Source organism: Ambystoma mexicanum, chromosome 2q (assembly GCF_040938575.1).
Source record: "Ambystoma mexicanum isolate Mex_15411 chromosome 2q, UKY_AmexF1_1, whole genome shotgun sequence".
NCBI classification, from domain to species: domain Eukaryota; kingdom Metazoa; phylum Chordata; class Amphibia; order Caudata; family Ambystomatidae; genus Ambystoma; species Ambystoma mexicanum.
The window spans coordinates 745,102,607-745,129,666 of NC_090924.1; the positions used below are offsets into that span (position 1 = coordinate 745,102,607).

Below are 27,060 nucleotides of genomic sequence, written 5' to 3' on the forward strand. Positions count from 1 at the left end.
CTGCACCAATATAATGGTACGCCATGAGATAAGTGTAGAAACGCTCATCCAAAACCCGGACAAAGTCAAAACAAAAAAAATTCTCGAGGCAGATTGGATTAAAACTAGTGACACTAGATTGGCCTATTCTTCATATGCTGACATTAATCGGGAGCCAAAGAAACGTGGAGGCATCCCAAAATATCTTAGACTATGCCCTGACTCCCACCTGAGGACAGCTTTATGAGAATAAGGTTCAATCTACTGCCTACCAATGAAATACTGTTCAAAAGAGGGATAATAGACAAATCTAACTACCGATTCTGTGGGTCGGAAGTGTAAATTGCAAAAGCAAGGAATAGACCTTTTCGGTATTTTTGTACTTTGCTTGGCATCATGAACAGAAGAGCATTTCTGGTTTATCTCCTGCAAGGAAGAGTGAGCCTAGTTTTGATCAGTATTGGTTCATTTATGAAACATGTGAACTTGTAGCCTCGATCTCCCAGTTTCCATTTTTAAATTCTATGATTTATAATTATTAGAACCATGAAATGTTCTTTTTAATACCTTCTTATCAAAATGTGAATTAATGCATTGTATGTTTTCCTTTTCTTTTTCCTCTTTTCCCTTTATTGTTTACTACTTTTAAATGTTTTTATATGTTTGTATAAGGTTTAAATAAACCATGTACAATTAAAAAATATATATATATCAATCCTCTCCATCAACAATGCCAGTTAAGGCTTTTCATAATTATCCTCTGTAGGTTATCACTAACTTGGTGAAAATGTTGAAGGCACGGGACACAAGAAGACAGTTTTGCCCACCAAATCACTGGCTATCGGAACAAGAAAATATAAAAGCGGATAAGGTAAAAATGAATACCTTCTGTAAATGTATTATTTTATGGGTTTATTTACGTTTTGGAAAACCTTTATTCAACAAGAAGTCATCCGGTTCAAATACATCACAAAATACAAGGTATTTATATGATAACCTACACAAGTAAGCATTAAAAAACGAATTCATTCATATCTCAGGTTATTTTATCAGGTTGTATGTTTAAAAAGCAAACTGAACTAATGAACTGACCACATAGCTTTTAAATATTCCTATGTCACAGGCTATCTGATATTTTGCACAACCAGTGAATTTATCCACTCGGTTTTTAATCCGACATTTTACCTTTGATAACCTCTTTTAACCTATGTGTATGTTGATGTTTCACAACGATTGTTAATTGAAATTGTAGGAAATGATGCCTTGTCTTTTAATGAATTATGACTTATGGTGTCATGATGTAATATGTTTATAGGTAAAGGTTGTATAACCAAAATGCACAATAAAGGGGAAAAAAAAGTGTTTTAAAACATAATCGTAAGATGCAAATGTTGTATAAACATGCAAAAAAACAAAACAAGGAATTTTAGGAGAGCTCTGCTCTCAGCCTAAAACAGTATACATTTCAAAATAATAATACAAAATTGGCAAAGGGGATCATCACTTTATCAGTGCCCTCCTCCCCAGCAGGCAAGCTCTGTGTTTATAACAAGCAACAGCAAACACTACTAAAGGAAGGGCACTTTGGATTAGAAATAGCAATGCAGGTCTAAACAAATAAATACCAGCCTCCAGCAAGATAGGTCTCAAATACAAATGTCTTAACTGCAAGGTCGACACACAAAGAAAATGGAAATTTGAGACCGTCTCCTTAGCAGCTAATCGGTGCTGCGCAGATGGAAACATAAAGTAGAATATTGCTGTTGAGTTTTTCAAACTCTGGCAAAGTTGTAGCATCCTCACTCCCCGGATTACAGATAAATTCTATGTTGTCAAGAATAGAACCATACATTGACTGTTTGAGTTTAGGGGATAGAACATTTGCCCCTTTTCATGGCTTGCATGCATGTCCCTTAACCACAATATGTTGAGAACTGTATAAGGCCCAACTATACCCCACAAGAAGCAATTGGATAAAGGGACACTGTCACTTTCTAACCTTATAAGAACTTTAAAATCAACCACCTATGCCTAATCAGTTGCGGAAAGGAAGATATAGTCAATAAGTGTACTACCATTGTGCCCCATAAACGTCTTTTTGCTGGTTGGTCGTTGACAAATCTGCCACTACCAGCTCTTAAATTTAGATTATGCATGATACTGGATGATTATGATGTATGGCATTTATAACGCGCCTATACACATGTGTTACAAGGCGCGACGAGGCAAGGAAGGGGGAACAAAGGGAAAACTGAGACATTGATCTTACTAGGCTAGGTGACATTGAGATCACGCAGGTGCAGGGGAGGGGGGGAGGGAGAAGTGCAGGGGAAAAGGGGGAGGGGACAGTGCAGAACATAAGATAACCGTAAAAAATAAATAAGATAAAAAATGTATAAAAAATATAAAGAAAATAAATAAAAGTGCGGCCAGCAAGTGGCAGGTGCAAGGATAGGGCAGACATCAAAATGTCACGTGCTGGTAGGGTGCTATAGGGATACAGAAACAGTCCCTGAGTGCAAGGGTTACCAGGGGGGCAGTGGGGACCTGAGCCCAAGATCAGAGTGTAGCCAGGTAAACCAGTGCAGTTTCAGTTTCAATCAGGAGATCAGCAGGGGAGCAGAGGAGAGAAAGCAGAAGCAAAAAGGAAGGTCTTGAGGTGCTCAAGTATCAGAGAGGCAGGGAGGCTGTTTAAGAGGGAGGCCCCAGCAGAAGAAAGAGATCTACCACCAACTTATTGTTTGGAGAAGCGACTAACCCTGAGGGAGTTGGAGGCGGATGAGCGAAGAGCTTGAGAAGGAAGATATTTGGAAAGAGAGAGTGGAATGTATTGAGGCCCCAGGCCCCAGAAGGCCTTTTGGACAATGCAGAGGGTTTTGAACTTAATCTTCGCCACCATTGGGAGCCAGTGCAGAGACTTCAGTCCTGCGAGATACGATCCCTGGGCTTGAGGCCAAAGACAAGTCTCGCAGTCCAGTTTTGATTGAGTTGCAGATGGCGGAGAGTAGAGGCAGGCAGATTTAGAAAGAGGCTGTTGCAGTAGTGCAGATGTTCTGCTCAATTTATGCTTAGTTCAAAATGGCGCAGGCACAATGCATTCTGGGAGTGCTCGCAGGCATGTTGGATATTTACTTCACTCCGCAGTGAAAGGCTGCACACATTTTGCTGAAGTTTTAGATTCACAGTGCTGAGACAAACATGCTTTTTTCAAACTTGGTATGCAGTCAAGGCCATTTCTGCTGGGAAAAGCTAACGTTGTTATGATTTGCTACTGTTCTCCATGGAGCATGTTTTTCTGAGTTTTAGAGCAGGGAGGCCCTGCATTCCTTGGGGGGGGGGGGGGGACTCTCGGTTGACCCAGCTGGCAACCGACGGCTGTTCCTCAACTGCGCACGCGCAATCCAGAAGATTCAAGAAATAGCTCCTTTTTTGGAGTGCCTATAAAGGAGGATCTGGGGGGGGGGGGTTCAGATGAGACTTCAGCCAGAGAAGAACGCTCCGTCTGGCCTTCCTGTGGGCTGTGGCTCTCTCGTCCTGGCTGTCCTCTGGGTCTTCCAGTCGTGAATGGGCGAGATGAAGAGTGATAATATGCTCACGGTGATGTATTCTTTCTTTGTCTTCTTTATGTTTTCTGTGATCTATGTCCATGTTAGTTTTATGAGTTATTTCTATTTACCTGTAAGCTTTGAATAAATAGCCATAAAGAGCTGATCATCTTCTAAAGCGTGCGTGGCTGTGAATTATTGTGTCTGTTTTTGGGTTGAAGTATTTGCTCTATAATTGCATTGGTGATTTATGGTAGTTCCGTGCACTTTTCAGAGGAGAGCAATACAGCAGCCTAGAGAGAACCAGAGCTCTGGAGACAATGAGCTTCTGGGGGAAGGAGTGGAAAGGAAGAGTACCTCTGAGGAGGTGCAGCTGGTAGTGAGACTTCTTAGGGATGTCAGAGATGTGAGGAGAGAAGGAGAGTGTGGAGTCGGAGATGACCCAGGGGTTTTTAGCCTCACATTTGGGAGCAGTAAGAGGGCCAACAGGGGTCGTCCAGAGGGTGATAGGAAAGGATGGCGCAGGTGCGCCGATGAGGAGAATCTCTTACTGGCGTTAAGGCAGAGATCATTGGCGGCACACCACTCCTGGATAGCAGACAGACAGTCAGAGATGAGAGAAGGACAAGAGGTGGCTGAAGGGAGCCTGAAAATGAGTTGTGTCATCAGCATAGCACTGAAAGTTGGGGCAGAGAGCGGCAGTGCGGTGGGCAAGAAGTGCCAGGTATTGGTTGAACAGCCAGGGAGAGAGGTTAGACCTCTGGGGAACACCACAGGTAGAGATAGAGATAGACGAGAGGAAGGACCCAAGTTGGACCTGGGCGGGTCGGTCAGAGAGGAAAGAAGTCAGCCAGGCCAGGGCCTGATCAGTGATATCCAGGTTATCACGGAGACGGTTGAGCAGGATGGCATGGTTGAGCGTGTCAAAGGCAGATGAGAGATCATGTAAAATGAGAACACAGGGGTTGTTGGAGTCCAGGTTGGAGAGCAGGTCTTTGCGGATGTTCAGGAGAGCAGTTTCTGTGCTTCCGGCAGCTCTGAAGCCAGGCTGATGGTCATGGAGACAACCAACAGAATCAGTGTGAAGATTGAGCTGGGAGATGGCCAGCTTTTCCAGGAGTTTGCCCAGCAAAGGAGTGTTGGAGATTGGGCGATAGTTAGCTGGGCTGGAAGTGTCGGCAGAGGGTTTCTTAAGAAGAAGGTGCACAAAGGAGTGCTTCGGGGGGAAGGGAAGACTCTAGTGGCGAAGGAGTGGTTGCAGAAGTAAGCCAGAGCCGAAGCCAGGGTGTCAGTGTGGTCCTTGATGGTTTTAGAGGAACCAGGGTGAACCTGTTTTGACGAGACTTTCATAGATCGGACTTGTCTGGAAACCTCGTCAGGGGAGAACAGGGGAAAGGCAGAGAAGGAGGGGAGGTGGGCCGGAGGGAGAGCAGGGAGTTGGGGGATGAGAGGGAGAGGAAGAGAGAGGACAGGATTTCCTGAGTTCTAGAGATGAAATGAGAAGCCAGGGCCATGCAGAGGGCCTAGGATGGGACATTAGAGGTACGGACTGCGGCAGGATTGGCCAGCAGATTTTAAAGAGTTTGGCTGATTTGTTAGCTGCCGCAGAGACGCAAGCTTGGATGTGGGCTCTCTTCTTGGTGCAAACAGAGAGCCGGTATTGCCTTTGGAGCAGACAGCTGGCCAGTTTGTCAGAGTATTTACCGGAATCCACAATTGTTTCTCATCCACCCTGTACTTGCGTATAAGGGTGACGAGGTCAGAGTCATACCGAGAGTTGTACTTGGCTTTGGGATTCAAGCGGATCCTCATGACAGGGGCAAGAGCATTGAGAGTATCAGATATAGAACAGTGGAGCATGGGGAGGGCAGCTTCATGGGCCGGATAACCAAGAAGGTAGGTGGCAGTGCCGGAGTTGGCTTGGCCTGAGGAGTGAAAGGAGAAAGTGATCACTCCAGGAGAGAGAAGTGGTGAGAGGGATTGAAAGGGGAAGGTCTGAGGAGATCAGAACATCCAGGGTGTGCCCTGCCGAGTGAGTCGGGCCAGAGCGGCGAATGGAGAGTGATAGATGATCGCAAAGGTCGCAAAATAGTCCAGAGGAAGGACACGAAGCATCCAGGTATATGTTAAAGTCTCCAAGAAGGAGGAGTTGAGTGGACTGTGATGCTGGAAATGCATCGGAGGGACAGGGCCTCCGTATCCTTGTCCTTTACTGCTTTTTATTGTGTTCTGTTGTGTTTTCCACGCAGGAGGTCATGAGGGACTCCTGGCGGTGCAGCTCTCTCTTTTGATTTGGTGTACAGACCCATGGGATACCCTTATGGCACCCATGGATGGGGGTACAACCCTGTGCCACTAGTGTATGTTTTTGGGCACCTGTGTGTAGCCTACAGAGCAGGGTATGGGCTGGTGGCAGCTCCATGCTGAATTTGTCAGGTGCTCTGAGTATCCTCGATTTTTGGATACCCAGGCCCTGCCATTGGAATCAGTTGATTCCTGATAGGAAACAAGATGGCCCCTGTGGCCTCTTGCTTTCTATTGCCTATTACCTTGTTTTCCCAAAGTCCTGGGAAGCCCTGACTCTGTCCCTTTCCCCTAACCGGTTTTTTGGGTGGAAGTTCCATATATGGTGGTGTTGTGAAGTCCAGGCCAGACTGGCTGGAGCCTTCCCAATGACTGTATGTTGTGGGTAAACCCTGTGGGTGGGACCTGGGTGAATGGATTGTGTGACGAATACGCATTCTGTGTTGTGGGAGTCTACTATCTGGTGTTTGACACAATGACTGAGACAGCCCTGCCCGAAACTGGTATGAATGCAGTGTGGAGTGTTGAATGGCTGGGTACTTTTCCCAATACACATAACTTGTTGTGAGTGTCTGGAGAGGAGTGAATGGCCTGGATGCACTATGCACCTGATTGGATGCCTGCCTGCATGAATGCCCTTCTGACCGATTGGTCGCCTGAGTGTGACCCAGCAGAATGAATGGGAGATCAACTAGTATATCTGGGGGCCTCTCACTGCTAGAATTTGTGTTCAGAAGCTGAAGTCCACTACGAAGAGTAATTGAAGCTTAACCTTGAAGCCCTGCTGGACGAGAAGAATTTCTTTTGCTCTCCTTCACAATCTGAAAGCTGCTGTGTCTCCAAGGACTGACCCAGAGAGGACCTGGTAAGGCGCCCTCTTCCCGAGCTATGAGGGACCATCGTGCACCAGCTGATCTTTGCCAAAGCTCCCTGGTAGACAGACCTACGACAGACTGCCGCAGAATCCCAAAGAGAAGCGTCTGGACTGTTGTCCGCCTCTGTCAACGACCGCCGTCGCTGACTGGAGCCGCTGTGCTCCCGTTTGCCTAAGAACTTCATTTGATCCAAGGACACTCTCGTCTGCATCACTGCCCGCTTTATCCCGCTGGAGAAGGCCCGACCGTCGATGCGCCGAGGAGCATCTGCCAGTGGTTTTCCCGCCACCTAAAGAACACAGAGACGCCGACGACTCGACGCCGTTGCTGGGCCACAGTTCTTCCTCTCTTTGCGGTCCAGAACTATCGTCACTGAGGTGCCCTGTACGCCTCTTCCTTGCAGGACGCCAACGCTCCGTCATCGACGAGCACCGCTAGGAAAAGAAGCTGCCACTTCACCGCCGTAGTTTACCCTGTTCTATGTCGGACGTTCGACTACCCGTGACTCCTGCCTTAAAAGGAGGGCACTCAATAAGGGCCGTCGATTTCCCGTCGACGAACACTACAGTTCCAGGTACATTGAGGCCGTAGAACTATTGTAGAGGGAAATAAAAGACTCATAGAACAATATATGGACTGGGCTTGTGATACTTCTTTGCTTTACAGGTTGCCCAGCTGGGGGGTATATCCACACAGAACTGTGCCTAGTTGGTATGGGCCAGTATTCTGCCAATTGTTCAACCATCTTGCTTTCTTTCCTCTCTCTACTGCTGGTTTCCTCTTTATTGATCTGTGTGACATTTTGACAGTATAGTTGATGCACTTTAATGGGATCTGATAATATTTGTGGTACCACTTTAGAACTGTATATATTTACCATTGTTGATTTTCTGAGCACAAAATGAGTTATTGTGATAGTGTACATAACCTTGAATATTAATTATATAAACACTGTGTTTTAACCAATACAGCGTGTGGACATTCCTTTGTGGGGGCTTGGGGACTATACTGTAGAACCAGCCTGCATCACCTCCTGAGAAGCTAGGCTTTGATTGCTCGACCATAGCTACCGAATAGAGAATCTTGGCTGGGGTCCTCTGTGCCTCTCCTCTACCATATAGAGAGCAGAAGTACAGACACCCCCCTCCAGTCTTTACATGCTCGAGGCCAGGAGGAAAGAGGAGGGCTCCGCCCACTCAGAGAGGAAGGAGGAGATCTGACCAGGTGGCCAATTGATGGTAGCCATAGTAAGGTAATGGCCGAGGGAGAGGGAGAGAGCCTGCAGTTGAGGCATTCGAAAGATGAGTAGGCCTATGTTTTGGAAAACCTTTACTCAACAAGAAGTAACCCGGTTCAAATACATCACAAAATACATGGGGCCTCATTACGACCCTGGCGGTACGGAGTGAACGGCGCCGTAAAAGGTGCCGGCCCCGTTCACTCCATACCACTGCATTACGAGGTCCCCTCGCGGGACCCAGGAAGCAACGCCTGGGAAAACCAGGCGTGCTTACCGGGTCCCGCGAGGGGAAGAAGGAGCAAACAATGGGCCATCTCGTAATGGCCCGTTGTTTGCTCCCTCTCCCATTCCCATTCAGCCCTATGGGGGCTGAAATTGGAATGGGGAAGGACCATGTCCGGGTCCTTGGAGGAAGGAATTACCGGGCCTTCCGAACTCGGAATGGCCCGGTAAGTCCTCATTCCGAGGACCCGGACCCCGACGCGATTTCGGCGGCAGCCCTGCCGCCAATAGCGGCATGGTTACCGCCAAACTCTTAATGAGGGCCATGGTATTTATATGATAACCTACACAAGTGGAATGACAGAGGCAGGAATCCACTCTGGGAAGATCAGGGCTACGCCCCATCCAGAATGATTAGATCTGTGTGCCGACAGGATCTTGTAGTGATCGGGGAGGAGAGTGTGAAAGTTCGTGACAGAGGTGGCTGTGAACCATGTCTCGGTGAGACCGAGGACATCGAGGGCAAGTTCCTCCAGGAGGCGGCAGATGTCAGAGGAGTGAGCTGAGCGAAAGTTTAGAGTGGCAATATGGAGAAGTTTGCTGTCCTTGAAAGACTTCCGGGGCAGGGGAGTACAAATCAGAGGTACGCCCTGCAGAGGTGTAGAAGGAGCCTGAGGGGGGCAGAAGAGGAAGGCAGAAGAGGAAGGAGGAGAGGGCAAGGTAGCCAAGGAGGAGACACAGGGGGAGGCAAGGAGGCCGAGTAAGGGCGAGAAGGGACAGCAGGAGAAGACAGGAAATTGATGAGGCACGGAAAGTGTCTCAAAGAGGAGAAGGTTGGCCTGAGGGCCTTGGACCAAGACATTGCCATTCAAGTAAGCATAAATGATGACCTAAGAGGAGTGGAAGGAGGCCAGCAGAGCCTCCCACCAGGTGCCACCATTAATAAGTAGACAATTGGACAAGACGACAGGAACTTAGATAATGGTAGAAAGTTCACTAGATGAATGCCACGCTAGGAGTCAAAACCACAGAACCGTATCGGCTTTCACAATGCTTTTTTAAATACCAGAGAAAACGCATCTAAGTCTGAGAATCCTGTAAGAGGGGAAAAAGGCCTAGGCTTCACAATGCAACTGCTAAGCGGTGCATTCTTAGGGGACAAACCACAACCAATGCTGGGATATCCCAGGCCGGATCTTGGTCATCCCACATCCCTTCCAGGTCCTTAAGTGGTTCTAGCTGTAAATTAAAATCTCCTACCACTAGTGTAAGGTATTTTAATGGTAGTAGGGAGATGTTATTGGTTATCGTAGTTGAAGGCACTCCAGACATGCCTGACCATTCAAACTCAATGGCCTATTATAGATGTTAAATAAGCGTAAAAAATCAACTTTATTGGATTGGTCTTAATAATAAGCATTTCAACATCTGCAGAGTGTGTTGTAACTACCTGCAGCTCCCAACACAGGGACACCTCACTCCAGACCATTAATACACCACATGGTCTGCCCTTTGTCCCTTAGACACAGGAATACAAAACGTCTCATATCCTTGGATCATAACCGGGTCCAAGGCCCAAATCTCCGGCAGTGCAATTACATTGAATCCTTGAATAAAGTAGCTCCACATCGGGTCATCCAACAATCTAGTCACCCCTGCAATGTTCCAGAAAAAAAGACTAAACCCCTGTTCACCTGGGGACCCCATTATCACTCGGCCCCTCCATTACCTAGTTAATCTGCTGCCTCTACATCAGCAGGGTTAACATCTGGTTTTGTGGGCAGGAATCGGAGGCCCAATAATTACTTTCACATCTTGTACAAGCATGTAAATGGGCAGATGTCGTTTCAAACCCCCTAGTGTGTTGCCCTGAAATATGCAGAGCCCGATTCCAAGAACTAAAAACACGTGGATCAAAATAAGAATGTGCATTTGCGACCCGCTTGCGGTATACTGTAAGTTTATACCCCATAGACTGCAAAATTTCAGTACATGTATATAATAATGACTCAATCGCAGGCAATGCAAATTCAATTAAAACCCAATCTGAGGCACTATTCCACGTAGGTAGTTATATACATATAATGTAATTACTGCTAATCGAAGTTAGCCAGGAAATATTTTCCCACATTGCTAAAAGAAAGGTGGGGTTTAAGAATGGACTGTCCGCTTTAGGAGAAGGTTCATCTAGCTTTACTAACTTGGCAAATAATAAGTTTTCATAAGGCTCACAATACCCCTTACAAAGTCCCGATGGCTGATCCATAGGAACCAAAGGGTGCGAGATGGATGGAAAAGCAGCAACAGATGAGTCATAAAATTGAACAGCTATAGTGGCATAAGAAGTTACTGCGTCTTTAGATGTTAAATTTAACTCGACATCCTTTTGTGTGGAGTCAGGAAGAAACTGATTTGCTACCATATTTGGTGTGTTTGCTTTGCAGGGGCATACTCACTTATCGAGGGGCCTCTGTAACATCACCTTTCGAAGGGATTGGGTCCTCCGACGTATTCCATATCTATGACAGGTAATGTCCACAGCTGTGCTGCTTCGGATTATCTTTGGCGTCTGCGTCCTGCGTCGATGATGTCGATGCACCGTCCCCGAGGACCTCCTCTGACGGTCGACGTCACCCGATGTGATAAGTAGGACGCACGACGCCCATAGCCTCAGTTCCGTTTTTTCCGCGAACGTGTTCGCTTCGTGAAACTCAGTACGCCTCGACTCGTTGGAGTTGCTGTTTTCTTTCTCGGTTCGTTGAACCTGTTCGGTTGGTTGTGAAGACCTGTTAGTGGCGATGTCTTTCTCATCTTCGACCCCGCGACCGGGCTTCAAGAACTGCGGGGACTGTGGGTCCAAGATGTCGGTCACGGACTCGCACGACACCTGCCTCTGGTGCCTCGGGGAGGCCCAGGATACGGACGACTCTGTCGACTGCCAGTCGCTTACTGCGAAGGCCTTGCAAGAACGCAAGAAGAAATTGTCGTTAGGTTGGGTGTCTAAGCCCCGGAAGTCGAGGTCTGCGGGGCTTTCGACTGATGACTCGAGGGGTGACTCTCCGTGTCGTCGTCGGAAGTCCAGTGGGTCTCCTTCCAGGAGTCGGTCTCGCCACTCCTCCAGCTCTTCTAGGCATTCCAGGAAGCGACGGCATAGGTCGCCTTCCCCGTCCTCTTCCGAGGACTCCGCCCGTCGGCGGGTCACTTATCCCTCCATGCAAGCAACACCGGAGGAATGGGCTTCCTTCGGGAAGCAGATGCTAGCGATTCTGGAATCGCTGGGCACCGGTCCGTCTGAGCCTCCGAGTGGGGTCGGTCGGCACCGGTCGAGAGACACCACCCGTACGCCTTCGGGCTCGGGTGGTCGGCACGGCTCGCGGGAGAGGTCATGCTCGGACAAGGGTAGCCGTTCTCGCCATGCCCGTTCCAGGTCCCGGTCCTCGACGCGCTCGAGACCGCGTGATCCTGTGCCGTCTTCGAAGAAGACGTCAACGCCTGTGGCGCCGAGGTCGTCGATGATTGCTCTCGAGGTTCCGTCTTCGAGGGGGTAGTCGACGCCGTCGGCGCCCAGGTTGTCGAGAGACACGCTCGGAGCTCCGGCTTCGAGGACTGTGTCAACGCCGTAGATGCTGGAGGCGTTGCAGCGGATGCTGATTCGCTCGACGTCGACGCCTTTTCTGTCGACGCCGGCGCCGACTCGCTCGGCCCCGACTCGCTCGGTGCCCTCGACGCCTTTTCTGTCGACACCGACTCGCTCGGCGCCCTCAACGACTTTCGAGGCGGTGGTGTCGGAGGGGCCCCGTGGCACGGGGTTTGCCCCTAAAAAGGCTATGGCTAAGGTCCGGCACTGCTTTGGTCCGCAGAGGTCTTCCTCTCCCCGCCTGGAGTACATTTCAGTGGGGGATGAAGGCTCTGATGGCGGCCTGGTTCCGGTTCCGGTTCCGGATGACCTTATCTCGGGCGATAGTCAGTTTGATGACCTGAGGCAGTCACTGCATGATGCCAGTGGACTGGACACCTCTCCGGAGGTGGAGTTTTGTCGGCCGGAGCCTGGCACTCATGCCGATTCGTCATATCGGCGCCTTATGTCTCGGGTTACCGAGTACTTGGGTTGGTCAGCTTCCCCAGAGGAGTTCTTTCAGGATGATCTCACGGACATCCTTGATCTCGGTCCACCCACTGACCCGGTTTTGCCTTTTCATATGGCTTTGCAGAGAAGGGTGGCGGCGGCTTGGACTGCTCCGGAGAGTCTCCCGGCAGTGGGCAAGTCTTTGTCGCGAAAATACCGTCCAGCCAGTAGCGACCCCTGCTACTTGTCTAAGCACCCCACCCCGGAGGGTTTGGTGGTGCAGGCGGCTACGGCCTCGGCAAAGCAGGCGTCGTATCCTACCATCCCTCCGGATAGGGATGACAAACGTTTTGTCGGCTGGGCGAAGAAAGTGTTTTCTTCTGGGGGTATGGCGCTTCAGGCAGCCAACTCCATATGTGCCTAGTCTCGTTTCACACACACTCTGTGGAACTGTGTTGCATTGGCGGCTGATCATATTTCCGAAGGGGACGAACGGGATGGTTTCCTTGCTATGGTTCAGGATGGCAAGGATGCCATGTGTGAGGCCGTTGAGTCGGGTTTGGACTTGGCGGATTGTGTCAGCCGGTCCATGGCAGCGAGCACCGTAATGCGCAGGTTTGCGTGGTTGAGGAAGTCTGGGTTTGCTCCTGATGTGCAGTCCCGGCTCCTCAACATACCCTTTGACGGTGAACACCTTTTTGGCAGCAAGGCTGACGAGAGCCTTGAGAGGTTGCAGACCTCCAAAGCTGCAGCGAAGTCGTTGGGCGCTGCAGTTCACCAACCTCTGCCTTTTTGTCCTATGGGACAGCAATGGAGGGGAGGTTCCTTTCGCTATTACTCGTCCTTCAGTAAAGCGAGAGGAGCTAGCAGTCAAAGAGGCCATCTTAAGAGTGCCAGAGGTGGAAACAAAGGTACTCGAGGTGCCAAGGCCGCTAGGGCAGTTGCCTCTTTGCCCTCAGGCAATGCCGCAGCCGCTACCACTCAGTCATGAGGCCAGGTCCCATGGTTCGCTGGTTGGGGGAAGGCTGGCGCAGTGGAGTGGCAAACCATTACTTCGGATGTGTGGGTTCTGGAGATCATAACCCACGGATACTACAGGGAACCTCTCTTTGAAGAGTCCGGATCCGCTCCTTGCGCAGGAAATTCAAGCCCTGCTGGAGAAAGGCGCCATAGAACTGGTGCTTGTAGCGGAAAGGAACAAGGGATGATATTCCCCTTATTTTTTGATTTCAAAGAAAGACGGGGGATTGAGACCCATCATGGACTTGCGCTGTTTGAACAAACGCCTCAGGAAGGACAAGTTCAAGATGGTGACTCTTTCTCAAGTCCTCCAGGCCCTTCAACTTCAGGACTGGTTGGTGTCTCTCGACCTCAATGATGCTTACTTCCATGTGCCGATCCATCCCAACCACAAGAAGTACCTGAGGTTCGCAGTTGGCGACTTGCACTTTCAGTTTCGGGTCCTGCCGTTCGGATTGACCTCCGCCCCGAGGGTTTTCACCAAGCTCATGGTGGTGGTGGCAGCGCATCTCAGGAAAGGGGGGGATTCACGTCTACCCCTACCTGGACGATTGGTTGATCAGGGGGAGCTCCCCGAGCAAGTCCTGGATCATCTGTCCGTCACCTGCCACTCCCTTCACAGGTTGGGCTTCTCCCTCAATTTAAAGAAGTCCCATTTGACACCAATTCAGCGGCTCCAGTACATCGGAGCAGTGCTCGACACGTCCCTGGGGCAGTGTTTTCCTCCTCAGGTGAGGGCTCTTCACGTTCAGCAGATGGTGCACAAGTTTCAGTTTGCCCAGACTCTCCCAGCGTCCGAGTTCTTGAGACTGCTCGGCCTCATGGCATCCTGCATTCTTCTGGTGCCAGAGGCTCGTCTGCAGATCTTTGCAGTGGGCACTCAAGCTCCAGTGGTCTCAGTCCTCCGGCAGGCTGTCGGACCCTGTTCAGGTGCCGACCTCGGTAGCCCGGGACCTTCTGTGGTGGGCCGTCGAGGGCAATCTGATGAAGGGTGCCCCATTTTGGCTGCCCTGGCCGGAGGTGACGATCGTGACGGACGCATCCCTCACGGGATGGGGAGCTCATGCCAACGAGCTGACAGTCAGTGGTCGTTGGTCTCGGTCGGAGTCCAGACTCCATATCAATCTGTTGGAGCTGAGGGCCGTCAGGCTAGCCCTGAAGGCTTTTCTGCTGACTGTGCGCGGGAAGAGTGTCCTGATTCTGACGGACAACACGGTGGCCATGCACTACCTCAATAAAAAGGGGGGGCAGGGTCACTTCCGCTGTGCAGGCAGGCGATGCAGCTCGAGTTCTGGGCCATCCAGCAGGAAGTTTCGATCTCGGCAGTTCATCTGGCCGGAGACAACAACGAGACGGCATACGCTCTGAGCAGGCAGAGCACAATCTCTCACGAGTGGGAGCTGGCACAGGAGATTCTCCTGGAGATCTTCGCCCTTTGGGGGACCCCTTAAGTGGATCTCTTCGCCTCCAGTGTCAACCGGAAGTGCGAAAGGTTTTGCTCGCGGGAATTTCCTCCAAAAGGAGCCTTAGGAGACGCGTTCGTGATGGAGTGGTCATTCCCACTGCTGTACGCGTTTCCTCCAGTCCCCGTCATCCCGCAAGTGTTGCGGAGGTTACGGAGGTTCGGTTCCCGGATGATCCTCATTGCACTGGCGTGGGCCCGGAGGACGTGGTACCCCGACCTTCTAGACTTGTCCATCTGCCCTCCACGTCGTCTTCCCTACCGAGACGATCTGCTCTCACGGGAGGGGGGGTCAGGTTCTCTATCCAGAGGTCAGATCCCTCAATCTTCACGCTTGGCTTCTGAAAGGTTGAGGTATAAGGATTGGGACCTCCCTGAAGACGTGATGGAGGTGTTGCTCTCGGCTAGGCGGCCGGCAACTAAGTCTCTGTACCGTTGCCGTTGGAGAAAGTTCTGCGACTGGTGCAGAGTACAGAATGTGGATCCTTTTGAATGCGACATTCCCATGGTTTTGTCTTTTTTGCTTTCTTTGGCCCACAGGGGCTTGCAAGTGGGGACCATTAAAGGTTACCTGGCGGCGCTGTCCATATTTAAGCGCTCGTCTGAAGAGTGTTCCTATTTTAAGATTCCTTTAATTTCGCAGTTTTTGAAAGGGCTCACTAATGTGTTCCCTCCGTCACCTTTTTTGGTGCCAGGTTGGGATTTGAACCTTGTTCTTAAATTTCTTATGGGTGCTCCGTTTGAGCCTTTACATTCTTGCCCTTTGAGGCTGTTAACTCTGGAAACTGTGTTTTTAGTTGCGGTTACTTCAGCTCGCAGAGTGAGTGAGTTACAGGCACTTTCAGTTAAGCCACCCTTCACTGTGTTTCACAAGGACAGGGTTGTCCTTAGAGTTCGTCCTTCTTTTCTTCCGAAGGTGTTTTCGGAATTTCATTTGAGCCAGAAGGTTGTTCTTCTGGCGTTCTATCCTCCTCCACATCCTGGTAAGGAAGAGGAGAGGCTCCATAGGCTTGATCCTAGGAGAGCGTTGAGCTTTTATATCTTGCGCATGTCCCGGGTCAGAGTGGACGATCAGCTTTTCATTGGTTACGCTGGAAAGTGTTTGGGACAAGCTGTGACGAAACAGACTTTGTCTCCTTGGATTATTTTAGCTATCTCCGCGTGTTACCGCTTGGCGGGTAAGAACCCTCCAGCTGGCTTGTGGGCCCATTCTACCAGAGGAGTGGCTGTGTCTACTGCCCTGCAGAGGGGAGTTCCTATTCGTCACATCTGTGATGCAGCCACCTGGGCTTCAGTACATACTTTTGTATGTCACTATTCCCTCGATTCCATCAGAGGGCAAGATCTGGCCTTTGGCAAGGCAGTTCTCTATTCCGCAATTTGATTGGGAATGCTAAATTTGTATTCTAAATTCTTTCCCACCTCCTTGCTTGGTACTGCTTTGGGAGTCTGTCATAGATATGGAATACGTCGGAGGACCCAATCCCCTCGAATAACAAGTTACTTTCATACCTGGTAACGTTCTTTCGATGGGATGGTCCGACGACGTATTCCATATCGCTCCCTCCCTGCCTTCCCCGCTGCAGAATTTCTTTTGCGATTGCAGCTTGCGTTCCGCAAGGCCTTGTGTGTCTGACTGGCAGAAAACTGTTGGCACACGTTCTGGGAAAAAACTATAACTGAGGCTATGGGCGTCGTGCGTCCTACTTATCACATCGGGTGACGTCGGCCGTCGGAGGAGGTCCTCGGGGACGGCGCATCAACGTCATCAACGCAGGACGCAGACGCCAAAGATTTTCCAAAGCAGCACAGCTGTGGACATTACCTGTCATAGAAATGGAATACGTTGTCGGACCATCCCATCGAAAGAACGTTACCAGGTAAGAAAGTAACTTGTTCTTCTAATTGTTCCATCTCCCTGATCCTTGGTAATTACCTTTTGTCAGGTAGTAGGTGAAGGACCTTTATGTTTACAATGATTCAGAGTAGTGTATGCGGTGGTCGTATTTGAGAAAGCCACATGTTTATTAGTTTGCTGGCGTTTGTGAACTAGTTGTCGTTTATGAAATTTTTCAACACAATTGGAGGGCTGTCGGTCATAGACAGTTCATTGCACAGTGCCTCTATAGTGTCTTCTTCTGTAACAGCCATGATATGTAGAGAATCAAGCAATAAATCTTGTTTCGGTAAACCAGCTTGTTCCACATTGTGCACAGAACCGTTGGGTTGATGGAAGTCATTAGTTGCTTCTGGTTTCTTTAGACCCACTTCATCAACGATCTTCTGGATATTACAACTTTGACCACAATCAAGAATAACGTCAACAACTTTAGCTACAATAGATTTTAGCTCCTGTTGCTCTGCTGCTATATTGGAATAGAGAGTGAGTAAAGCCTCCATCTTACAAAGAGTTAAGTTAACTGAGGAAGGGAATGTTTCTTCTCATACAAAAGAAAGGTGTTTTGAGGAGGCTGTTGCAACATCATCATAGTTACTTCCACTGTAAGGTGATTCCGACAATGACCCCACTGCTTCCAAATTGGGACTTGCTGAACGATTGGTGCCAATAATAATATTGAAGCCAGCCGAGGCAGGTCCCAAAGAGTTTCTCTTGAGGCTCCGATAAAGGTTAAGAAGAGAACATTTGTTGTTTATGGGAGGTGAACTATGTATAGAGCTGCTGTTGGGATTTTTCAACAGCTTAATAAAGGGAAATTGTTCTAATGCAGTTTCCTCAACAGCGGAAGGAATTACAAAAAGTTTTGGGACCTGCACAGACACAGGGACCGCCTCATGAAAGCCAGTCATTTTTGGTTGAGAAGCAGCAGGCATATTTCATTTTTTGTCTCTTTTGGGTTGGGGCACTTAATTCAGCCGATTAGTATGTTTGGCAGGACTCTGTAACCGTTTTCCCGATTTTGAAGCCTCATTACGGAGACCATATTTTCTTGTTGTTTTCATAGTAGCAGTAAAACAATGAAACAGTGTTTGCGCAGGTAATGCACAGTAACAAGCTTCTGGGCGGCAGATGCTGATGCAGCACTCGGGCATGGTACGGGAAAATTACAGACACCTAGGCTAGCAAGAGGGGGAAAGTCCGGACAGTTGAACTCAAGGGAGCTCAGTGCTTGGCTTAAAATGCATACCGTGTGCCAAGAAATAATGGGCGTAATTCAGGTGGTTAGCATGATAAAACGGCACCTTGCACTTAAGAACACCACAATAAACTTGCCCCGAAACAGAAGTGGCCAGTTTTAAAGTACCAATTCATATGGGATTCAGGAAGACCCAGTTGGCTCAGATAGAGCTACTCCAGTACAAGAACCGCTGCAAGGATGCAATGTGCATTCCCCACTGGCCTAGACAGCACTTTTTGTGAAGTCAATGGTCGCAGCCCCGGTGCAGCCACAGAGCACAAGGTACAGGGCTTGGATCTCTGTCCCCCACTAATCGCGGTGTAGCGTGATCCTCGTCCCCCATTGCCGGCGGAAGCACAAAGCACAGGAACACTGTGACCGACAGTCAGTGAGGTTAGAGGAAAGGCAGAAAAGACACACAATGATTGATTCAAACTGCACAGAAACACCAACACAAAATCTGACTAGCATGCAGCCGCTTCCGACACTCTAAATGTATTTTTGCCTGTAATAGTTTAGAGTATAAGTATAGACCAATCGGCCACTATTACAAACCTATTTGCCATAAAATGTACTTTTGACTTTTGCAGCAGAACATCTCCATTTGGGTAATTTTACTACTTACAAAGTTAGTAGATTTATCAAACAACAGAAACATGCGTGTTTTCTTGGTTCTCAGAAACCAGGCACACTATGCATCTTTTGTGATTAGCGAGGTTTGAAAACTCTGGGAGATAGAATAATGCTTGATTGCATAAAGAAGTTGATCAACCTTTGTCAAAGGACTTTGATTTTGTATTAAAATGTAATATGCATTCAGTTCTTCCCATTGAAGTACCATGAAAAATATGAAATCCATTCCTTTTTTGATACAATGCAGTGATATCAATATTCTAAAACTAGAGTGAGAAAAAATTATTTGAAAGAGAAACTGGTAACCATTTTTATACATTGCTCCCTCACTGTACCATTAACTGAACGATGCATGACAGGCAATTTGATTAGCATTAAAATACATGAATTGGAAATCATGTACAGAAGAACCTGTAAGAAGTACGACTGAACAAATATTTAGGTTCCAATAACAGATTATTCATAAAAATACAATTAAGTCTGGCCTCAGGATCGTTTTATGTCTACTTAACTAGCGCTGTAAAACTTTCTTATTCTACAGTAACACTGCAGAGAGTCTGTAATGAAGCCTTAACTGAAAGTGCTTATTCCACCAATGGCAGCAGTAATCTCAGGAAGCATGACTTTCTTTTCCATAATGCCTACCATGTCTAATATGCTTTTTCTTTTGTAAATAATGAAGATAGCCTGAGGTAGGTGTGATTTGCTCTTTCTCACAGACCAAAGGGGCTATGTTCAGGTTTTGGGTTATATGTGATTATTGCGAAAATTATCCTTTTTGCAACTCCCATTGTGATGACTCTCGTCCAAAGTTAGTTGCAAAAAGGATGTATTTTTACCTTTTGTCCCTCCATCTAACTCCCCTTCAACCTGCTACTTCCTGGGGGGAGGGACCTGCATAACCGCTGTCAATTTCACCCTCCCCTACCTTTTCTGTCGACGTCCCCTACCTTGTCCCTGTGCTCTTTTTTTTCTGGAGACACCCCTGAAAACCATGCCATTCCCCCTCTTCCCACTCCCTGCAATCCCCTGTCGCTTGTCCCCCAATCTGGCCCATCACTCCCCCATACCACTCCTCTTCGTCCACTGCTCTGACCCGTACTGCCCCCTTTCAATCGGTGTGTATTACGCACAGGACATTTCACACTGATAAACATGTGAAAACATCCTCTGCGCAATACTTGGGGCGCACCTGTTCTTTTTCACTGTCCCTTTAGTGGTCAAACAGCAATAATTCTTCTACACCAGGCTAGAGTAATCGGAACATGACTAGTTATGGCAAAATCAAAAATCAGGCTTGCAGATAGTTTTTATATGTGGACCAATAGAAAGACATTGTTTACTTGACTTTGTTTTGGTATAGTATTGTTTTATAGAGTGCACAATCGCCCAAAGGCATGCTGGTGGTGATAGCTACTGTGGGATGGAAGAAAGCTGGCTAAGGAGAGCAAAATAAACGTGTCTCTAGGGCGCAACGAAGACAAGATCATCCAAGATAAACTCACAGACAAGCCAATAAAGACTTATATAAAGTGGTAGCTAAAACTTAAAAAGCTCCTTTACCTTTCTGTGTACAAATGAAAGTAAAAACTCATAGTAGCTTTAGTTTCATGGAGCACAGAGAACGACCGTGTGTATATCGAGTCAGTTTATGGTAAAAGCATGGTGTGTTATGGGTAAGACCTGGAATGTGATGCATTCCTACATAGAGAGGCAATACATGGAGTGAAGAATCGGTATACTATGGTCTGAACAATGGGTGCCTGTGAGCAGTCTGGCAGTTGAATTCTGAAGATGAGAGAAAATGGTGGCAGAGACCACTAGGATAGGCAGTAACAGGCCTTGCAAAATCTAAAATCCTGCTAGACCTTCAGGTCGAGTGACTTAGTTTACCTACTCAATTTAAGAGAAATGCACTCAACCCATGGCAGCAAGTGACAAAGGTTTTACCAGAACTTTATGTAAAATGGTACCTGTCACCATAAGCGTGCTTCGTGTTGAGCACACAGCTACTACCCTGAGGCCGGTCATGCACAGTGTAACCTTACTCATACGTCCCGTCCCCTTTCCTCCATCCTTGCGGGCATCCCCCAACATGAGGACGGAAGCGGAATCTTTGGCAGTGAAAAATTGAGATTCCCCTTTAAATGTAGTATAGCGCGAATGGGAATGCCCGTCGAGGCCCCGCCCTCCGGTGCTTCACCTCTGTCCTTTTTCTGCACGGACAGTGTCGGACCTGGCTGCCAGCGCAGAGACTTTTTTTAGCTTTCTGCTTGCTCCCTGTTTGTTTTTTCAATTCTTATTTCACTTCCCTTTGGTGCCTCGCCTCCCCCGGGGGATGTCGGCCGCAGGAGGCTTCACGAGATGTGCCCCATGCAACCGGTCTTTCCCGGCGTTGGTCCCCCATGCACTCTGTCTTGAGTGTTAGGGGCCCGACCACCACTGGGACTCATGTTGGGCCTGCAGCGCTCTCGGTTACAGGGCATTGAAGAATCGTTTGTCGCAGTGGAGGGATATCTTCCACACTTCTCCTCCTCCCCACCTTGTCTCCAGGACCTGTCGTAAAGACATGGTAGGCCCTCTGTTTACACGGCCCCACAGCGACTCCTTCGCCAGGGTTCCCAAGTATCAGGGTTCCTCAGATTCAGGTTCTGGCAGGACCAAGGCCTCTAAGGCTACCGTCTCCCAAGCCAAGGGACCCTTCCGGGTACTCTAGGGATGGACCTGAGGCCGACCCAGCTACCGGCTCCCAAGCTGAGGGGCTCAGTGGCCTTACAAGCTGTCCTCGAAGGGGTGAGAAAGTTCTTCTACCCCTGTGGGTAAGGGATCGTCGAGTGCCACCTCCAAGAGTCTGTCCTCAGCTAGATCCAGCACAGCTACCAGCACAGCTGCTGAGGGCGTCAAGCCTACCAGAGCTTGCTCCGAGGTCGTGAGTCATGCCGTTAAAACTACCGGCCATCCGGCCGAGGGCTCAATGCCTACCAGAGTGTTCTCTGAGGTCGACTCCTCTGCTTCGGTGCTAGACCCAAGCTGTATTCTCTCATTTCTGAGGACTCTCTTGGCTCAGTGCCTTCGGGCACTCCCACCCAGGCCCTGGCGCAAGGCTTCAAAATGGCAGAGCGGCACGTGGCGGAGCCTGCCAGACAGGTGAACATCTTGGATCCAGCTCAGGGCCCGTCACTGCTTAGACCATCGAATGGGCTTTGCAGGATGATCCCAGCCCCCTTCCCTCTGGAAGCAGCAGCAGATACTAAGGTGTAGGTTTTTGGTCTTCTATGGTACATCGACCCATCGCAGCCGTATGGCCACACGCACCTGGTACCTCAATGCTTTGACCAGGAGCGGGTGCCTCGGAGGGCCAGGAGCCAGCGGCTTGTGAGGACCGCTTCTTCGAGCACTTCCTCTTGCGTTGCCTTCAGATGAAGGGGCTCCTGAAGTACATTGTGAAATCCCTCAGGAGGTGCCAACCCTGCTCCTTCCTCTGGGTACTCCTCCTGCTGCCGGTCCCAGCACCGGTTCAGACCCTATTGTTCGTTCTTACCACTCCACTTCCTCCATTACCACCCATGCCTCCCCCTCAATAGCCGGCAGGGTCCCCCCGCCCCCCAGGTCTGCGGCTCTGGACCTGGGGGGACCCTGTCGGAACCGGTTTCACAGGGCTCGGATTCCTCTTGGTCTGTGAAAAGGGGGGTGGGCGATGATGACGCCCAGGACGATGAGTCCTCTGCATCCGTTAAGGGCTTGCATGACCACTTTCATGGCCTGGCAGAGTTCTTGGGGGGTCCCTCTTCCCGAGTAAGCCCCCCAGGAGTCGGGTGGGCTAGCGGAGTTCTTGGGGAAACGCCCCACAATCCAGTCTGGCATACTCCTCTGGAGGGGTGTCCTGCAGGTGGCGCGAAATGTCTTGGAGAAGCCCAGGGCCAACGCCCAGATGAACAAGAAGTTGGACGGCAGGTTTGGGCTGACCGACGGCGAGCCAATCCTCCTTGCCTCCCACCCGCAGCCCCATTCCTCTGTTGTGGCTGCGACCTTGTTATATTCTAAAACATTGTCTTTGTCGTCTTCCTCCTCGGGAGCCACCTCCAGTTGCCTCTCCAAGGAGGACAAAGTCCTTGAGTCCTTGGGAATGCACTGCTACTCCATCTCAGGACTGTATCTGCAGCAAGCCAATGCGGATGCCCTCTTGGTTGCGGCTAACCCGAAGCTGTGGCGTGAGCTCAGGGAATTTCTGCTCACCATCCTTCGGACAAGCAAGCCTCTTTTAAGTCCGGTCTGGCAGATGCCTGGGCCATTACACAAGACCTCATGGAGTCTTCGGTCTCCCACATTGGCACAGCCTGCAGAGGACTGTTCCTTGGGGTGAAGATGAGGACGATGGCGTGGATGCATGCTATGAAGTTTTCATCTGACATGCAGGAGCGCATACTGGATCTGCCCTTTGAGGGCGTGGACCTTTTTCATTTGTCGACCGATGATGAGTTGACAAAGAAGAAAACCTCCACTCAAATCGCCAAGTCCCTGGCCATCCTGACAAAACTAGTTCAGAAATCCTTCCCTCAGACCCAAGGCAGGACCGAGTTCAAAACCCCCACTTTCTCCGGCTTCAAGGGATTCCGGGACTGCGGTACACAGAGGCCTGACAGGTCGCACAGCGACAAGAGGAGGAAGTAGCAGAGGACGTTGTACAGGTTTTTCCGCTCCCCCTCTTCTGCCCCGTCTCAGACGCCAAGAAGCAGTGACATCAAGGTCGGGGAACTGTCATGATCCCAGCAAAGGAGCACAGTTCCCATACAGGCATACCAGGAAAGCAAGGAACTTCACCTCAGTCAGTGAGTCAACAGTGGCTACAAGCCTGACACAAATGGCATTTGTCTCATTCATAGCATTGCACCCATAGGCTCACATAGCGCTTACCATTGGTTTTCATACACTGAACATGGCCACCGCCAAGTTCATTGTTAACTTACAGCACATACTATACCTATTGCAGAGGGAGCTACTTAAGCCCCACCTCCGCAGGAGCACTCGCTTCGCGTCTTCTTTGCTGACAGCATGTAACATTACCGGCGATCTCCTGACAGAACAGGTCAAAGAAAAGAAAGTTCAGATACATTAGTTTCCACAGAAATTCAACAGAATGCCATTGTTTTTTAAAAGACTTACCAAACTCAAGTATTCCCGAAGCGTTTCTTCAGTGAGCAGTTTATTTCTTAGTCTCTGCATCTCCTGTCAGAAGTTCCTTCACAGCCGTAGCATCTTCTCTGCAGCAGTCTTCGTTTGCGGTCGCAGTGCCTTCATTCAGAAGTTTTCTTAGCAGCCTCTGCATCGTCCGATGGTGTTTCATCTACAGTTTTCCGAAAACCTGCAAACAAAAATATTTTCATTAATGAATGAATTTATAGAAATAGAAAGAAGAAGTTTTACGTACGTTGCTTACCTGAAGTTCCCGAAAGTTTTCTTCGCTTAGTTATTACTGCGCTCCTCTCTGAAGGCTGTAATTACTCAGTTAAGATGAACTTACGTTTGTTAAACACTTCTTCAAATCGAGTATAGTCGCAGCCATTCCGCATTCGTAACCTTTTCTGAGAACCATGAACCTGCAAGTTAAAAAAGAAAAATATTAGAAAGAGAGATCTCTCCAACGTAGGGACAGCTCAGAATCTAATGAACTATAATATTTCCTCACCAAATACTTACTCAAGATAACTCTAGAAAAGCAAGGATATAATTCTGACAAGAATCAATTGAACACGCAGCCTTTCAAGTTAAAAGCTTTCATACCAACGCGCCCCTGTACAATGCAGGATGGAGAGCTCCACCAAACATAACACAGGTGAGAAGGGTGGGATTATCAAAGGCACACTGCTATACAGTTTATTCCCCACAAATAGAAATTACGGTAGTTCTATTGCTATTATGGTCGTTTTCACAGAAAAAGAATCCAAAAGTGTCCAAATAACAGATTCTCTGGCTGAGAAGGCATTACGCTCCTGCAGAGTCCCAGATAAGCGTTACAGGAATACAGTTTGCCTGTGGGGGGCCGTTTGGCACTTTTCCTTGACTCCTGGAGCGTCTTTTCAGCAACCCGTGGATCCTATCCGTAGTCTCCACAGGCTTCAGTTTTCCTCTTCCTTTGCCTCTACCATCCTCGCTTACTTCGTCAGATCGGGTCCCCGGCTCTTTTACGGGAGGTCCTTTCGCTCTTGGAGAGGCAGGTGATAGAATGGGTTCCTCTTGTAGACTGGGGCTTTGGTTGCTATTCCTGGATTTTTGCGGTTCCCAAGAATAACCAGGCTGGCCTGAGGGTAGTTCTGACCTGTATTTTGAAATCGGTCTTCACTGCTGGAACGCTTCAAGATGATTACTCCCGCACACATAGTCGAGTCTTCTCGGTGCAGAGGACTGGATGTTTTCCCAGGACCTCAAGGATGCAAACGTGCATGTACCCATCTATCAACCGCATCATAAGTTCCTACGATTCATGATTATGTCATACCACATTCAGCACAAGGTGCTGCCCTTTGTCCTGATCTCAGCCCTTGTGATTTCACATAGTTGTTGAACGCAGTGGTGAGCCTTCTTCGCTTGGAGGGCCATCATCTATACCCTTATCTGGACGGCTGGCTGGTGAGGGCGGGGTCACCTGAAGGGGGTGCACTCCTGCCAGAGATTGGCAGATATCCTTCATCAGCTGGGGTTTTCCCTCAACCAGAGGATGTCACAGTTAGGCCCCTTTCAGGAACTGGTCTTCCCACGGGTGTGTTGGAGCACTCCTGTTCAGCTGGTGTATCAGACACCATGAGGATTGTGTCCCTCCGCAAGGCAGTGGTTTACTTTCTGGCCAACATGATAACCTTGGCATGGTGGGATCCAGCACATTCTGGGCCTTATGGCCTCCTGCGTGCTCACTGTTCAGCATGCCTGCCTCAAGATGAGGCGCCTCCAGCTCCACCTGTGGCCAATTGGGATCAGGAGACGGGGTCACAGTTGGATAGTATCCCTATACCGCCGGTCCTTCTGCCAGACCTTCACTGGTGGCTGAATGATGGCAATGTTTCAGTGGGAGCCCCCTTCACACGGCAGAGTTTTCCGTGGTGGTGAAGACTGAGATTGTGGGGCTATTCTGGAGGGCTATGCGATTCATGGCGCATGGTCCAGGACGGAAGCCCTCCTCCATATCAATCTGCTCGAGCTCAGGGCAGTGGGCCTGGCCCTCAAGGCGTTTTTGCCCCTCACCGGGGACAAGTCGGTTCTGGTCAGAACAGAAAATTTGACTACAATGTTTTACCTGAACAAGCACCCCCCCTCCCGCTCTTATGTAGGGAGGCGGTTTCAATATGGGAATGGGCCCTGACCGAGGGGTTATGAGTCGCTTGGTGTTCAACACCTATGAGTGGGAGTTGCACAAGGACTCCCTGTTGCCCCTGTTCCAGCATTGGGGGTTCGCGGTCCTGGATTTGTTTTCATCTCCCCTGCGTTTAGGGATATGCTGAAATGGGATGGAGATTCTGAGTGGGGTATGAAGCATTTTATAAGTGTTTGCATGTGTTATAACTGTGATTATTTTGGTGTCATCCAATTTTTACCCACAGATTAACATAAAAAATGTCAAGGTACAAGCCCAGTACAGCACACGTGTATGAGTTAAAAGTAACGGGTCAGGGGAAAAGGGCAAAGCCCATTAGTAAATAGGGACAGGTGGACGCATGCACGGTGAGAGCCCTTATCCCCATCAGGGCCACTCTGCAGTGTCTTTTGGTTATTGATTTGTTTCCCCTCTCTGAACCGCAAAGGAGTGGAGTCCAAGAGCAAGTGGAGCAACAGTGCATGGTTAATGGGTTAGGTGAGGAGTGAAAGCAGGTTTAACAAGGGAAAGTAAGATGGGCAAACAGTCAAAAGAGGTGGCGGAACCCCCAAAGGGGTAGCCTACCCCATCATGTGTTTAGACAGTTTAACAGTTTGTTTTGTGTTTTTGGGACTCATAGCATTATTTGACACGACGAGACAGACAGACTCAATTCCTGATTGAGGGAACGTTTAACTTTTTTTATCATAGTTTTTATTGAAATCTAGTGATCACAAGAGTTTACAACTGCTATGAGCACATTGGTACATATGATCAAATGATACATAGTGATATGAAGTCAGTCAGTTTCTTGAAAGTCCATTTGTGCCTTTATGTTGACATGAAATCCCAACCAGTACCCTTGCCATGCCAAATGTGCGATGTACACTACGATCTTTTAAAGTAGTACAATGATGTCCAGTGACATCGACCATTGATACTATATGTGTTAGGCTGACAGCCAACAAATTAACCGTAACCAAATAATAGTAATCATACATTGACAAATAAAGCAAAACAAATCAACCACAAACTAATTAACTAACTCATTTAGCAGAGCAGCTCAAACACATACAGAGAGACGGCCAGCGATGTGAGACTACATAGGCCCGTTCATCCCTCAAGCTACTGTCATCCCCAGCGTGCATTATCTTCCAGCTGTAGGATTGTCATGAGACCATGCCTTCCCCCATATGCGTTCCCGGATAACCTTTTTGTTTGTTATTCCTAAC

The 27,060-nt window shown here is 48.9% G+C and overlaps 1 protein-coding gene across 1 annotated transcript in view; it reads left to right on the plus strand.

The window, feature by feature from the left end:
* Nucleotides 1-27,060, plus strand: part of UBE3C (ubiquitin protein ligase E3C) — a 2,658,557-nt gene that overhangs the window by 1,803,074 nt on the left and 828,423 nt on the right. The window contains exon 15 of the mRNA XM_069647972.1: nt 746-850. Coding sequence (XP_069504073.1) covers nt 746-850 — 105 coding nt within the window. The remainder of the gene's footprint in view (nt 1-745; nt 851-27,060) is intronic.